We start from the raw sequence: 14,494 nt of genomic DNA, 5'->3' as shown, positions 1-14,494 counted from the left end.
CCCTCCTCCTCTTCTCCCTCCTCCTCTTCTCCCTCCTCTTCTCCCTCCTCTTCTTCTCCCTCCTCTTCTTCTCCCTCCTCCTCTTCTCCCTCCTCTTCTTCTCCCTCCTCCTCTTCTCCCTCCTCCTCTTCTCCCTCCTTCTCTTCTCCCTCCTCCTCTTCTCCCTCCTCCTCTTCTCCCTCCTCTTCTTCTCCCTCCTCCTCTTTTCCCTCCTCCTCTTCTCTTTGAAGATGATTAACTTCCTTCCAGTTCCATTTACAAGACTAGATCTGAGAATTTACAAGTGCTAGATCTGAGAATTATGTCAACCTGGCCTGTTTGCCTACTGTCTTTCACTACTGTGGTTTGAAAAAGTTTGTCTGTGATTTAGGGGGTAGGTTTCCCCGATACCAGTGTCTTTGTGGTTTGCTGGCTTCCGACCCTGACTTCATGTCTCTTTTTAGCAGAATGGACCTTCTAGCCAAAGACGAAGATTTAACCCGCAGTATCACAATAGGCTAAACGGTCCCGCCAAGTCCCAGGGCGGTGGCAACGAAGCCGACCCCGTGCTGAAGAGCAACAGCAGGCACGAACACAGAAGACAGCCGCACAATGGCTTCCGTCCCAAAAACAAAGGTGGTGCCAAAAACCAAGAGGCCTCCTCGGGGACAAAGGCCCCAGAGGTCCCGACGCATTCTGAAAAGCCCCGTCGACGGCAGCATGCTGCAGACAGCTCAGAGGCCAGGCCTTTCCGGGGTAATGTGGGTAGGGTAACACAGTGCAGTCTTGGTCCCACAAGAATAGAGGTTTCCCCGGAGGCCACGGTTCTCTCCGTCCCAGCTGTGACGTTGGTGGCCTGAGCCGGGAAAGGCAAGAGGCAGGCTTTGCCTGGTTTTGGTTCCCCGCCCGAGGTGCTGACCCAATTCGCTGCCAAAAGAGAGTCGGTGAGAATATACAAACCCCGTGTGTTTGTGTCCTTCTCTCTCGGTCATTTTTACTCATCCCGATGCCCTGCTCTAGCTCGCTCCATCGTGCCCATGCTTTGCTTGCTCCGTCGTCGCTTCTCCTCACGTTAGCCATGCCGTATTTACTCGTTGTTAGGGAAACCAAGATGAGGCTGGGGATCGGAGGCTCCGCTAGCCGACCTGTGTAGCCAGCCGCTGCCGCCTTGGCGTCCATCCGTTGGTTGTCTTTAGAGAGTTCAATGTTGGAACCAGAAATTCCCGCTCAGACAAGCGTGATCTGCCGAAGACACATGTGCTTTTGTAGAATTTAACATCTGGTGTTTTTCTGAAATATAGATAAATATATATATAAACATATATTGCTTTATTTGAAACAAATTAAAATATGCTGCATTTGACACCCGGCTTGGTTCTTTCGTTGATGGCTACCTTGGTGTGGAATGTTCTTTGACACACTTTTTTTAAAAAATATTTATTTATTTATTATGTATACAATATTCTTAATGCGTTGTGCCTAAAGTCCAGAAGAGGGCACCAGACCTCATTACAGATGGTTGTGAGCTACCATGTGGTTGTTGGGAATTGAACTCAGGACCTTTGGAAGAACAGGCAATGCTCTTAACCTCTGAGCCATCTCTCCAGCCCCTCTTTGACACACTTTTGAAGCAGAGGTAAAGACCAGAGGTTTAATGTCAAGCTCTGTTTGAAACAAGAACTCTTAGGAAGCAGTGATATTCCCTCAGTTACTATTCGGATAGGTGCTACACGCCCAGTCATGGACGCTACATGGTAATTAGAAACCATGTATGTAACAGAGTTTCCCTCAGTCTAGCTTTGACAATAGAGATGATAGTTGTTAGTTCATTGGAGATGATTGGTTCATGAACCAAAGTCCAGAATTAAAGCATGCCTTCGGTCCAATTTGATCATGATTCCTGTTCCTTTCTCTTAATTCTGAATTCCGTCCTCCATATGCTGAATTCAGAATAATGATAATGACCAACTTGCTGAGCTCTCTCTGTGGCTTCTGTGTGGGGCAAGTGTCTTGTTAGAAGTCACAGCAAAGCCCTGGCATGCCATGACTTACAGACCGGACTGTTGTTGGTCACCCATGGGGAGAACGAGTTAACAGAACAAGCTCATTGGCCTATACTAATGAGTATAGTATAGCCTATACTATATATTAGCATGAACCAATCAGAGTCATTGACATTGGGCTTCTCCAGAAGCACTGGCTGTGTAAAGCTACTGTGACCTCAGAAAAGGGGAATGAACAGAGAGTATCTCTAAAACCGAAGAGCCCACTTCCCCTCTTTGGACCATGGGGTTTCTTTCGCTGGCTACTTCCAAGTGCAAACGCTTCAACTCCGTGTTGAGATTTTTTTTTCCTGGCAGCCCAGGTTCATTGGTTCCAGGTTCATTGGTTCCAGGCTCATTGGATCCAGGCTCATTGGTTCCAGGTTCATTGGTCCCGGGCTCATTGGTTCCGGGCTCATTGGTTCCAGGCTCATTGGTTCCAGGTTCATTGGTTCCAGGCTCATTGGTTCCGGGTTCATTGGTTCCAGGATCATTGGTTCCAGGTTCATTGGTTCTCTTCTCCTGAACAGCCCAGCATTCAAGCCACAGAGGCTTCCGTTTCTTCTTTTGCCAAGTACAGGAGGATGTTTGCTCTCACCAGAGCTTTGCGAGGTCTCTGAGTGTACCCAGACATTTAATAGGAATTCAGAATGTCAAGTCACATTTCAGGAAGGAAGGAAGAGGAACTGGTTCAAATAAGAAAGATGAATGTTTGGGACCACACTCTCTGTTAACCCATCTGAGGCCCTGAATTCATAGCCTACGAAGCAGGAGGATTTTACACAAGTTTCGTGTAGCAAGATCCTGCCGAGCCCCTGAAAAATGTCAGTCGCTATCTGACAGGCGTAAAGATGGGGCGGATTATTCTTAGAGAGGGAAGGAAAATGGACATGTCAGGGAGGAATGTGCCCTCTCCAGAGTTCGAGCCAGCCGCTCTTCTCCTGGCCCTGCTCCCTCAAGTTGCCCAGGAGTTAAGAAAGCTCAGATACATTCCTGAGTGCAGAGCAAACACGCCCAGGTCACTGGGAAGGACGAAAGAATGCTGAAAAGTGCTCAGACCTGATGACAGTTCTCCCCCCCCCACTCGATTTTTTTGCCTTGGACTCTGTCATGGGGGCATTTCCCAATCTTCACTTTAAAGTGGTAATTAGATATTTTAGGCCACTATCTGTTCTTTGAAACAAATACTCTCTCATGTTTGTGTTCAGAGGTTTCTGTTCTGCCCAGTCTAGTCGTTCAGCCCCAAAGAAACACACAGAGGTCTACATTAATTATAAACTGGATGGCCTATTAGCTCAGGCTTCTTACTAACTAATTCTTACATCTTACAGTAACCCATTACTCTTGTGTGTGTTAGCCACGTGGCTTGGTACCTTTGCCAGCGAAGGATTCTCATCTGGCTTCCTCCGCAGCTGGGTCCCCACTGCAGACCGCCTCATTCCTCTTCCCAGAATCCTCCTGTTCTTGTCACCTCCCTCCACTTCCTGTCTGGTCGCCCCACCTGCACTTCCTGCCTGGCTTCTGGCCAATCAGCGTTTTATTAAAATACAAGTGACAGGGCACAGACCATTGTCTCATAGCATATTTCTTCCCCTCTGGTAGAACCACTTGTGTAAGCCGATGGATCTGGGTCATAGTCTTCCATTTTCACTTCTTAAGTGCGTGTGCATGTGTGTGTGTGCGCGCGCGCGTGTGTGCGCAGATGCATGTGTGTATGTGTGTGCGTGCGTGTACGTGTGTGTGCACTCATGTGTAGATGCACGTTTGTACATGGACACCAAGGGACAAGCTCTGGTATTGTTCGCCATTCGGATGTCCACCTTAGTTTGGTTTGGTTTTCCTCTCACTGGCCTGAGGCTCCCTAATCAGACTCTCTCTGTGCTCGGGAGTGAGTCCCAGGGATCCACCCCGGGGCTGCCTCCCCAGCACTAAGACGGCCCTGCCGGTGCCTGCCCAGCTTTGTACGTGGGTTATTAGCGTCACAGTCAACTCTTTGTGCTAGAATGTCACACCCTGCCCTGACCAAGCCATCCTCCAGCCCAATTCTGCCATTCTCAATAAAGAGTGCTAAACGCCTTTTCAAAAGCCATGAGCTTTATGAACACTGATTTCTCTACTTAACGTAGGGAAGTCGGAATAGAGCCCTCTCTTTAACACGTCTCTGATAGAGGTCGGAACTGTTTAATGGTAAGAATGCATGCATAATTTCAAATCTCCCCTACAGTTCACCACATAGATCTTCCATCCAGACTCTGAAATCCAAGCTCCCTGATGGCTGCCCAGTTACATTCCAAATTCACACTTCACCGGGGAGTCTGCAGGTCCCACTCTGTGGCCATGAGGATGTCACCTGCCTGCACCCAGTGTGTTTAACCACGAAGAAATTCACCCTCAGTAAACACTGAGTTTAGGGGGAGGAACCAGTAACAGGAGTCCCCACCGAAAGCTCGGGTTACAGACAGGGCTTCTGTTCACCTCAGGAGCGGGGATTTTAATTAAACATTCTCAGAGGAGCTTCATAGTGTAAGGCTGATGGGAAAAGTGACCAGCTAAGAGTTTTTGTTAAAGTAACAGACTTGAGAATTCTGATTTTTCTAAGCCTAGGTTTCAATGCTGATTTAATCATGAGAAGCGGAGACCAGTGTTTCCTAGACCCATTTGCAGTGAGGACCGGGAGGCTGGGCTGTTCCCCAGCTGTACAGAAGATGTCTGGATTCCTCACTGCCCCTGACACAGCATTCTCTCATTCTCTCTCCCACCCTTTATGCAAGGCCGGCAGCGTTGCTGGCTGGTTGTGGTGCCCTCATGTGTCTAGCAAGAGTAAACACTCTGCTTCTCCAGCAGACATTCTAGTGACAGCTTAAGAAATAATGTCGTGTTTTTCCCCCTCCTCCATTGAGAGAAAATCCCTAAAATTCAGGCACAGGAGGGCCATGACCCAAATGGCCCCAGGAAGCAAAGGTACTGATTAAAAAAAATTTTTTTAAAGGCTACCTTTAAAATAACAAAAGAACCCAGCACTCACAAAGACGCAGGTGGATCTCTGTGAGTTCAAGGCCAGCCTGGTCTACAAGAGCTAGTTCCAGGACAGGCTGCAAAGCTAGAGAGAAACCCTGTCTCAAAAAAACAAAAAAAACCCCAGAAAAACAACAACAAAATAACAAAAGAATCAATCATTGTTCCCTAACTGACTAATATAGTTGAGTTTTCCTGAAACTGCTGAACATCTTAGTAGTTTTGATGTTTGAGAAAAACAAGTATGAAGAATTGAGAAGTCTCTGGGATCATTTAGATGAAAATGTGAACTCAATTTTAATACTATACTTACAAAACATAGGGTTATTTTTTTTTCAACCCTCTTGTTTTACATAAACAAGTCTTTATACGTCCTGAGAAAGACTGCTGTCTATTCGTAGTTTCTGAGATTCAGTTCCCATCCATGAAGGCGGATCGACCAACACCAGTGTTTAATCCTACAGCTGCAGTCCCATGGGCAGGGGCGTGGCTTCTGAACCTAGCTATTATAGATGCACACCGTGGTTCTCAGCCGCTTCGTCACACAGGCTTCTCAACGTCCTTCAGGCTTCGTTTCCAGAGGCCCCTCTATCTGAGGACTGTCCCTTCCCAGTGCCCAGAAAAGCTCCGGACGCTTCCACTAGGTTCATGTTTCACAGGAGAAGTCGCCACACGCTTCCATAAAACACAGTTCAAAAGGAAATTTATTTATGGGGGGGGGGGCGGGGGTTTAGCAAACTTCAACACACACACAAAACCCAGAACTGTGACTCAACAAGGCCCAAAGAGCTACTGAAAACTGTTAAACATACTTCTTGTCAAGGGGTAAAATAAACCGTCCTATTTTTAACCTGAGAACTCAACTTTGAGTTAGACACAGGACAATGCTAGAACTCCTCTAGCCTGCAGCACTAAACACCTCTGTTTCTCCCATGCTCAAGCCCCAAAGGCCTGCGAATCAGAATCAGGTGTATTACATTAACTGCCCCGCGCCTTGGTCCCAATATTCCCTGTTAGTTGCTTCTCTGTTACTACGACTGGTGACTTAAGAGGGAAAGGATTTATTCCGGCTCATGATTTGAGGGTGCAGACCGTCGTGACGAGGGCACCATGGCAGCAGGGGCGTGAGGCTACGGTTAGGAAACAGCAGTGACTGCTGGGGCCCTAGAGCTTAGTCCTTACTAGGCAAAGGCTTGATCAGATAATAAACAAAATGTTTCTAACAGGGAACGTGGCATGACGGTACATAACTGCAATCATCCTCCCACTTGGAAGGTAGAGGAAAGAGGACCTGGAATTCAAAGTCATCCCCAGCTGCCTAGCAAGTTCGAGACCAGCCGGGGTTACGTGAGACCCTGTCTCAAAGAATATGCACTTCTGCCTAACGCTGTACTAAAGCCAGAAATGTAATTGGGAACTCAAAGGAGAGAATTCTTCATTGGTTGGCATTCTTTTGTCATTTTCTGGTTGGCGTCCTCCCTCTTAGTGCCACCCCTGCCTGCCCCTCCCAGCCCCAATGCTCTCTCACTGGCCTATACCCCCTAATAAGAAGGCATTGTTTGCTCAGGTTGAGTCACCCCGCAAAAGCAATGGCTCTCAACTGGGCCAAGTGACCCCCGCCACTTGCAGAAGGCATCTGGGTAATTTTGATCGCTGATTGGCCAGACACCCTCCAGTGCAGCGTACAATCTAGACCAAGATGTCACCAAGGCCACTAGATCACTCTGCGGGATCCAGAAGGGCTCCATGCTGTGTGTCACCTCCAGATCATGCATTTATCCCAAATGCAACCATACCGAGCAGCAAGGCCGAAGGGAAAGCATTTAGTTGACAAACATTCCACACTCATGAGTGTGAGCTGATGTCAATACAAAAGGCCTAGGGGCTTTTCGTTTAGTATTGTGTTCTCATTCCCTTCTGCCCTTCCGCTACAACACGTGATGGAGCAGGAGAGGCCTGCGGGCTCCTCAATCTTCGACTTCCTGGCTTCCAGAACTATAAGAAGTCTTCCTTAGAAACACTGAGTCTCTCTGGTCCCCTGTCCCAGCAAAAGAAAGAGGATAGATACTAGGGATTGGAGAAAGAGATGACCCCACAGACGGAGACCACGGGGTACCTCGACGTCAGGTGGCTGCATTCTCTACTGGCTCCAACTCATTTCTCGGCTGACCAACATCCCTGGTCCGGATGTGTGGCTTCTGATGTCCTTAAACTGTCCATGTTGTCAACACTCAAGCTGAGTTCCCAAGTTTTCCAAATAAAGAAATTAGGTGGCGAATTCTTGAAAGATCTGTAATTGAGCTAGGAATGTCTGAATTTTTAAGAAACCTTGACAGAAAGAAGCGACTTTTGCCTTTTTCCAACTTGAGCAAGTTCGCTCTTTGCTTTTGAAACCAGTTTCTCTTTTCTAAGCCCCAGCGCCCCCCAAATTCATACCTGGAGCTCAGCAGAATTTTACTAAAATAATGAGGGCTTTGGGGTGGAAGAAGCCAGCATAAAGTCTAAAAAGGAGCCTTATAGAAGGAAAACCTGTTAAATAAACAAGTAGGGCAGAAATCCGGACTGGCAGTCACTGTAAAATTCTATTCGTCTTAGCCACAGCCAGCAGCAAAAGCCATCTAGCTAGCGAATATGAAATGTGTAGGGGCTGTCTACAGAAACCCGAAAAAAGAAAAATTAGCTTCTTTGTAACAATGTAAACCATGTGTATTTCATGAGGCTGACAGGAGCAATGTGAAACGGCTCCTTCGAGGCCTCACCACTAGCCAGCTTCTGTGAATTCGTAATTCTGGGAACAGCTGGAAACCAGTATTTTTCCCCTGTTAGCTATTCATGATGTTTCTTTCCCTGTACTACAGTCAGAACCAAGTGTCACCTGTCCACTGTTCACTGGCTGGGGAAATGACAACCCATCGACGGTTTGCGAGGGAAAGTTTCCACACGAGAGGAGGGACAGTGTTCACCGTAGCTGAAAGGGTCCTGGTGAGTTTACAACACACTTTTGCCGAAGTAGAAGCCCCTTCCGTCATCACGTTCACTCTTTCAATTCAGTATTTAACCAACATCAGTACCAGTGTGGAGTAAGCCTATTCAAAGGAGCTGAAGGTGTAACACAGTCTTCTATAAGACAACCGCCCATTCATGATGTTAGCTTTTAGGGAACACTTTACCACCACAGGACTTCGTATGTATTCAAAATGCAACATCAAAAGATTTCTCAGGTCAAGTTAAATATGCTTGTGAGTCAATCCCTTCTTTAGAGATCAAGACAGTTGCAACACATTTAACCAGACACAGGTTGAGTGGATAAACTTGCTAAGGAGGTACTAGGAGAGACAGGCCAAGGTTAGGAAGCCGTGGCCCCACCTACTCCAGCCCTGGGAGCTGTGTCTCTGAACTACTGTGATGACTTCACCAGAACTATCACTCGGACCGTGGTTGCTAATGGCAACTGATCATTAGCACATCCCTCCTTCTCCAGATAGCAGGAACCTTGCAGGGTCCGTCAGAAATCCGCTCCTGTATCCCTGAAGGTGTCAGATGTTCTGATCCACGGCCAGGGGCTGCCTCCAAGTGTGCGGAAATGTGCTGCGGGACCCCTGGGTACCGGACACCACAACTACAGAAGAGACCATCGAGATCTCGCGTGAGACGGATGATCCTACTTCAGTACAGTCCTACAGAAAGTCTTGCCCGCTGTAGAGCAATTTCCCAAGCTTTACACCCATGTCCTCCCTCTGGCAAGTAGACGCCAGGGCTGGGATGATGGAGTGTGCTCATTCCTGCACAGGATTAACTTTCTCAACCTCGTTCTCTGGATCTTTAAGAACTAGAAAAGACTTCCTTAATGCTGATGCTGTTCTGAAACTGAGAGAAAAGTAAACAAAACATAGGAAAATACTCTGTGATCTAGAGTACGTGTCAACACAACCAAAATAAATCCATTGTTAGGTCAGCCTCCAGATTTTCACTTCACAAGAAACCGAACTTGACCAGGACCAACCAGTTTGCAACAAGGAGTCCCGGGTGGGCACATTTTTCTTCAGATGAATAATGCCCACACGTCTTCTCGACTAAAGTCACTGCCTCCTGACCCAGACACAGGAAACGACTTTTCAAACTACACACTTTTCCTTTTCGCTTTTTTCCTTCTTCCAACCCAGGAAAGCACTGACTTCTGGTGCGCTGCCCACTCTTGTTGCAGAGGCTTCAATAAAGCGTTGTAAGGACAAAGAAGAAGTAAAACATTTTTTTTTTTAACTTTTTTTTCCCACAAAAGGCAAAGGCAACATCCAGGGAACTGTTGTCAAGCAATATTCTCTGACACTCGAGTTTTCTGAACTTGGCCTTAATTGTTTGGATCGGCGGATCTACCCACGTGCCCCACCCCTGCTACCCAGGACCAGCCCCAAATGCAGTCTTACCATTATTTCCTTTTCTAATTAATAGTGGAAGGGACGACACCCACTTCTGCGTGAAGGTCAAAGAGCAACTTGTGGAAGCAGGTTCTCTCCTACCCCGTGGGTTGAGGGAGGTTATTGGCCTTGGTGGTGGCGGTGCCGTTACCTGCCGAGCCGTCTCTCCTGTCTAGTGCATCCTTCACCCACAGCCCTCGTGTGTTCTGACAAAGGCTAGGTGTGCTGTGTGCAGCCATGTCCTCAGATTACCTGCTGTGAGACAGGGAGGCTATTGACGGATTCGCCCATGATCAGTCTTCACAAGTTCTCGTTCCTGGTTATGTGTGTGAGTTAGCCATTCAGAATATCCTAGGTCGGGTAACAAGTGTAATGTCCAAATTGGTAGTCCCAAGAATGCATTCATCTTTAATTGTCAAGTTGCTTGAGTCCTCTAAAATAGCACAGTTTTTAAAGGTGATTAAACAGTTTAATATTTCAGAATGTCATTATGGATCTTCAATTAAAAGCCTTTCTACTCGGCTAAACCACCTTCTGAGAAAGGGACCAGCAGATATTTATTCAAAGTTGGCTTTATTATTTCGTGGATTAGCAAGACAAGAAAGTAATTTTGGAAACACGGAGAGAAAACCTACATAAATTAGTAAGCTCTTACACTATTGCAGGGAGCCGAGTTTAAATAAGTTGTCACGGAAAATGTCACAGTTTTGTGGAAACATTTTATTTATTTAAAAGAAACATTACACATATACCTGCCTCACTCTTCCAGAGCAATCCAAGTGTGTGGATTGGATTGGATTGGATTGGATCCAGGACCCAAGTAAGGAGCACAGTGCTCTAGAACCATCTTTAACCACTGAAGCACAGAGTCCATGAAAAGTAGAAATGGACCATCCCATTACCAAACAATGTGTAAGAGTAAACACACACAATTCAATGCTTATGAAAAAATAGAGGATTAATCAAAATATTTTGTTCAAAACTATGAAATTCAAGTTATATGGAAACTGTGCATAAAAGATAGTGTATAAACCAAAGGACTCTTCAATGGTCACTTCTAAGAACAAATTAACTTGAGTTAAAAAGTTAAACTTGCTCAACTTCTCTTTTCCAAAGCACTTTGAAACGTGACTATTGAAACCAAAATCTGAACCATCCCAGAACCCATTCTGCAGCTCCTACCACACGCACTGGGTGTGCCTGAAGACATCTGGAAAGAGAATGGCCCGATCAAGTGAGAGCCCAAGTCTGGTGTGTAACTGTGTTATTTCCTCTCCCCTTCACTGCTCTCAGGCTGTCTTTGGAGAATAAGCAGCTTGTAGCTGCACACTCCCGCAGAGACGCGCCCAGCCGCCATACAGTGTGGCCAGCACTGGTGCCCTCCATCTGACAGGAACCTATGCCAGGCCTCACTCCTACCGTTGGGCTACAGGAGTAACATCCTAAGAGTGGCCAGACAACCTGTAATATTACTGCAAAAGGGGAGATGTTTCCAGTGAACACTGCTCGGTCACCTTGACATCAATTAACCATCTAAATAAAGCTTACATTAAAAGCTAGAAACCAAACTGCACACAGACAACCTTAGGAAAACGCAAAGGAAGTAATCCCACAACCGCCCAGTCTCTTCCTCTACCCCACGTCATGGAACTCATTTTCCCTGTAAACACCCTAAACATCCACTTGGGTTTCCCTTCTGCTGCCAGGAACAGAGCGCACTTGCTGGAACCGTGTACGGGAAGCCGCGGGACAAACAGGCAGTTTTCAGTCCACTTTACCCATCAGGCTGATCTTCCCTGGTCTCAGTCCGCACACCCGAAGTGATGGACACCTCTGGAGAAGGCTGCTGGGGGGAGCTGCCCTGGCTCCCTGCTGAGGGGGTGGGCGGGGAAGGCCCCAGACACAGTGGAGTCCTCCTCAGCTTGATCACTCGGTGCGGCAGAGACTTCCTGTCAGAGAGGAGCACCTTGGCAGGCGGTGGCTGTGCGGCTGGGCTCCCAGCATTCTGGGCGTGGGGGGAAGCAGGAGCATGCCCGGACGCCCCAGTGGCCACAGGGGCCTTTCCATAGCTGCCTCTTCGAGACCAGTTTGCTGTGGCCTGAGAGGAGATCTGGGCAGCACGGACAGGCGACACTCTCACAGAAGCAGAGTTCTTGACTTTAATTTGGGTGCTTGTGGAAGGGCCCAGAAATCTGACCGGCGTGGGACCAGCCTTGCTGTTCACACCTTGGTCCTCCTCACCGAGGGTTTGCAGCCGCCTGCAAACACACAAGCATCCATTTCAGCACTTCCGCTTGGGGAGCACTAAAGAGCAAGTCTCCAGAGTTCACATTCAGGCTTAACAAGAAGAGGCATAAGTTTACAGACAGCAACCCGCCTCCTCGCTCACTCCCACCGAGGACAACTGAAGGGGAACACTTTCACTAGCGACTGCTTTCGTGGCTTACAGTATTTCCACCAGGGAGAGTCTGGGGCCCTGGGCAGGAACCAGACCACACACCACTCTGTTCCCAAGGGCTCTGCCGGGACCCACAGAGTAACTGAGAATAGGCAGTGCTTTTTTCCAAGAACTTCAGAATTTACATGCTTAATGACAAAGGGGGTCTGCAGCCCTGTGACACAGAGAGGCCAGTAGGGCCTCAGGAAAGGGGCTACTAAATGGTACAGCTGTATTTGCCAGTCACCGTTGTCCTGACACCCACAGAGCCTGTGTGCCATGGGGCACATTTGGGTCCTGCTATGAAAGTCAAGCCCACTCTGAAGCTAGGTATTTTTGAATATGAAAAGTATTGAACACATTACCCAGAGAGTCCTGAACTCAATCAACCATTCATTATAAACAGCCTACAGGGAAAACACTGCCAGAATGGACCTTAAAACTCCTGACCGTCCTGCCTGTTCTGTCCTGAGACACGTCTGAACACACAGGGAGCAGCGGCCTCCTGGAGCACTTCCTCTCCACGGTCTGGGGGCTAGAGGCAACTACAACATGGCGAATACTTGTCCTTGGAAACAGAATCCAAGTCAGGTTTTATGGAAATTTCCATATATAGCTTAGAATGCTACTGCATTCAACTTTAAAACCTCCCTGAACAAAGGAATACATGGCTTTCACTGTCTTGTCTACCATCAACAATGCTTCCTAAAATCCCAGAGAAAAGATCACTGACAAAGAGGGAGGTCACCATCAGCCATTCCCCCTGCTTCGCTGTCTATGTAACTAGACTCTCCACGAAAGTACAATCACCGTTAGAGTAAAATACTTCTTTGTTTGGGGGACACTGCCAGGAGGGTATGCGCCATCATCCCTGGCCTCTGCCTACAAGATGCCAACAGTAGGATATGTGCCATCATCCCTGGCCTCCGCCTACAAGATGCCACGGGAGATTTCAAGTGTCAAGCCTAAAGACTCTTCACTACTGCCAATGAAGCCCAATTTCACATCTGTGGGGAGACAGCAGCCCCAGGGTCAGCACAGCTCTTACAGCCGCCTTCTCCAACAAGAGCACAGGGCACATCACAACTAGAGGAGAGTCCCTACTTCTCCACAGTGGTGGTAACTTTACTTCACAACTCGAGGAGAGCCCCTACTTCTCCACAGTGGTGGTAACTTTACTTCACTGACATGTATAACACCCGTGCAGGTGGTGGTTAATCAGCTTAGTGAAGTCAAGAGTTATTTCCACGGTGGCAAATCTTAGCGGCTACAGCTTTAAAAACACAACAGAATCACAGATAACCTCTTTCGGATGGGGGCCATATGACGCAGGCTTCCATGCAACGGCTGCTCTTCCAGAGTCCAGCACTCTATCAGCTCATGAGGCACACGCCAGTAGCTTACACCTTCAAGATAAAAAGAGAATTAAGAGCCATGGGTGAACACTGGCCATCCAAGACTGCACAGCAAACAGCTGTAGCTTGTTCCTGTCAGGTGATGGATGGAGGTGCTCACAGCATGAACAGGAGCTCACTAGTGGCCCCAAGACAGCAGAGGGAGACAGCTCGTGCACTGGCTGCAAGCCAGGGCTCTGCGCTGCCTCCTAGAAAGTGACTGAGTGTAAGCTGGCTTTAAGGGTAGCGACTCTGACCCTGTGTCTAAATCCCACTGTCACTTACTAATGTGACCTTGGGAAAGTTACTTTCTCATCCTAAGTTTCGTTTCCCCGGTGAAATGCTAATTATCACAGCATGCCCCTGCACAGCTGCTGTAGCCAGGAAGTCCTTAGAACACGTTAGCACTCGGCCTCCTCAGGGCTCAGTGCTCAGGAATGAAGCACGCGTCCAGTCAGGTCCACTCTTTGTCCACTTGTTCTCCTGTCTCTCATATGTGTGGACATGGCGCAGTCTCCACCGGGGTCAGAGGACAAGGTCCAGGAGTCAGTTCCTTCCTTCCACCTCGTGGCTTCTAGGATGAAAAGCACCGTTGCCTGCTAAGCAGACTCCTTGGCTTACACCTTATGCTCAGGTCAGAAGCACTTCTTAGAGCACTGCCAGCTACACCGCAGGTCTACGTAAACTCTGACTAAGCAGGGACACTCAGAGAGCCATCCTTGAAGTCACTGAGCTATGTATGAACAGGTGACAACATCTAGCACCTCATGCGTGGGTGTGAAGACTGGAAAGCAGGCTCCTTGACATCTATCCCCTTATGACAGACAGCTGACACCCTGGAAGAGAGGGCCAGGAGGAAGAGCAAGGGGAGGGCAGGCCACGGGCTGGAGGCCATGAAACGGAAGAACTGTACTGTACCTTTTCCTTCCCAGGCATCAAAGGCATCCATCATTTTCTTCAGCTCGGTTACTGAGTAATAGCTCCAAATGTACTGAACATTATTTCCCGCCTCTCTAGGAACATTCAAAAATGGAATGAAAATCTACTATTTATGTATGGATGTGTCTGTTTATATCCAGGTAACATATGCTCAACAAATACTTGATAAGCAAGTTACAACACATCTAGGCACCATGTTGTTCCTCTGTGACCCTAAGCTTCAAGGTCACTCATAACTCTCATCTCAATATATTTTTAAAATACACACACACA

General features: G+C 47.8%; 2 protein-coding genes across 8 annotated transcripts in view; one reads left to right on the top strand and one right to left on the bottom strand.

Moving 5' to 3' along the window:
* Spats2l (spermatogenesis associated serine rich 2 like) overlaps positions 1 to 1,332 on the top strand; it is a 156,178-nt gene extending 154,846 nt beyond the window's left edge. For 5 of the 7 annotated variants that reach the window (XM_026788886.1, XM_026788883.1, XM_026788885.1 and 2 more), the window contains one exon: positions 444 to 1,332. In XM_026788886.1, the coding sequence (XP_026644687.1) occupies positions 444 to 839 (396 nt within the window). In that variant the 3' untranslated portion in view covers positions 840 to 1,332. The remainder of the gene's footprint in view (positions 1 to 443) is intronic. The other 2 variants (XM_026788887.1, XM_013353449.2) reach the window with 1 other exon arrangement.
* Positions 1,333 to 10,021: 8,689 nt separating this feature from the next.
* The window catches only part of Kctd18 (potassium channel tetramerization domain containing 18), an 8,850-nt gene continuing 4,377 nt past the window's right edge, over positions 10,022 to 14,494 (bottom strand). The window contains exons 4-6 of the mRNA XM_005366348.2: positions 14,201 to 14,295; positions 13,192 to 13,294; positions 10,022 to 11,709 (exon numbers count right to left, since the gene is read on the bottom strand). Of these exons, the coding sequence (XP_005366405.1) occupies positions 11,226 to 11,709; positions 13,192 to 13,294; positions 14,201 to 14,295 (682 nt within the window). The 3' untranslated portion in view covers positions 10,022 to 11,225. The remainder of the gene's footprint in view (positions 11,710 to 13,191; positions 13,295 to 14,200; positions 14,296 to 14,494) is intronic.

This window comes from Microtus ochrogaster, unplaced genomic scaffold (assembly GCF_000317375.1).
Source record: "Microtus ochrogaster isolate Prairie Vole_2 unplaced genomic scaffold, MicOch1.0 UNK8, whole genome shotgun sequence".
Lineage (NCBI taxonomy): Eukaryota > Metazoa > Chordata > Mammalia > Rodentia > Cricetidae > Microtus > Microtus ochrogaster.
The sequence above is the reverse complement of the archived record's forward strand: the minus strand, read 5'-3'. Positions and strand labels throughout refer to the sequence as shown.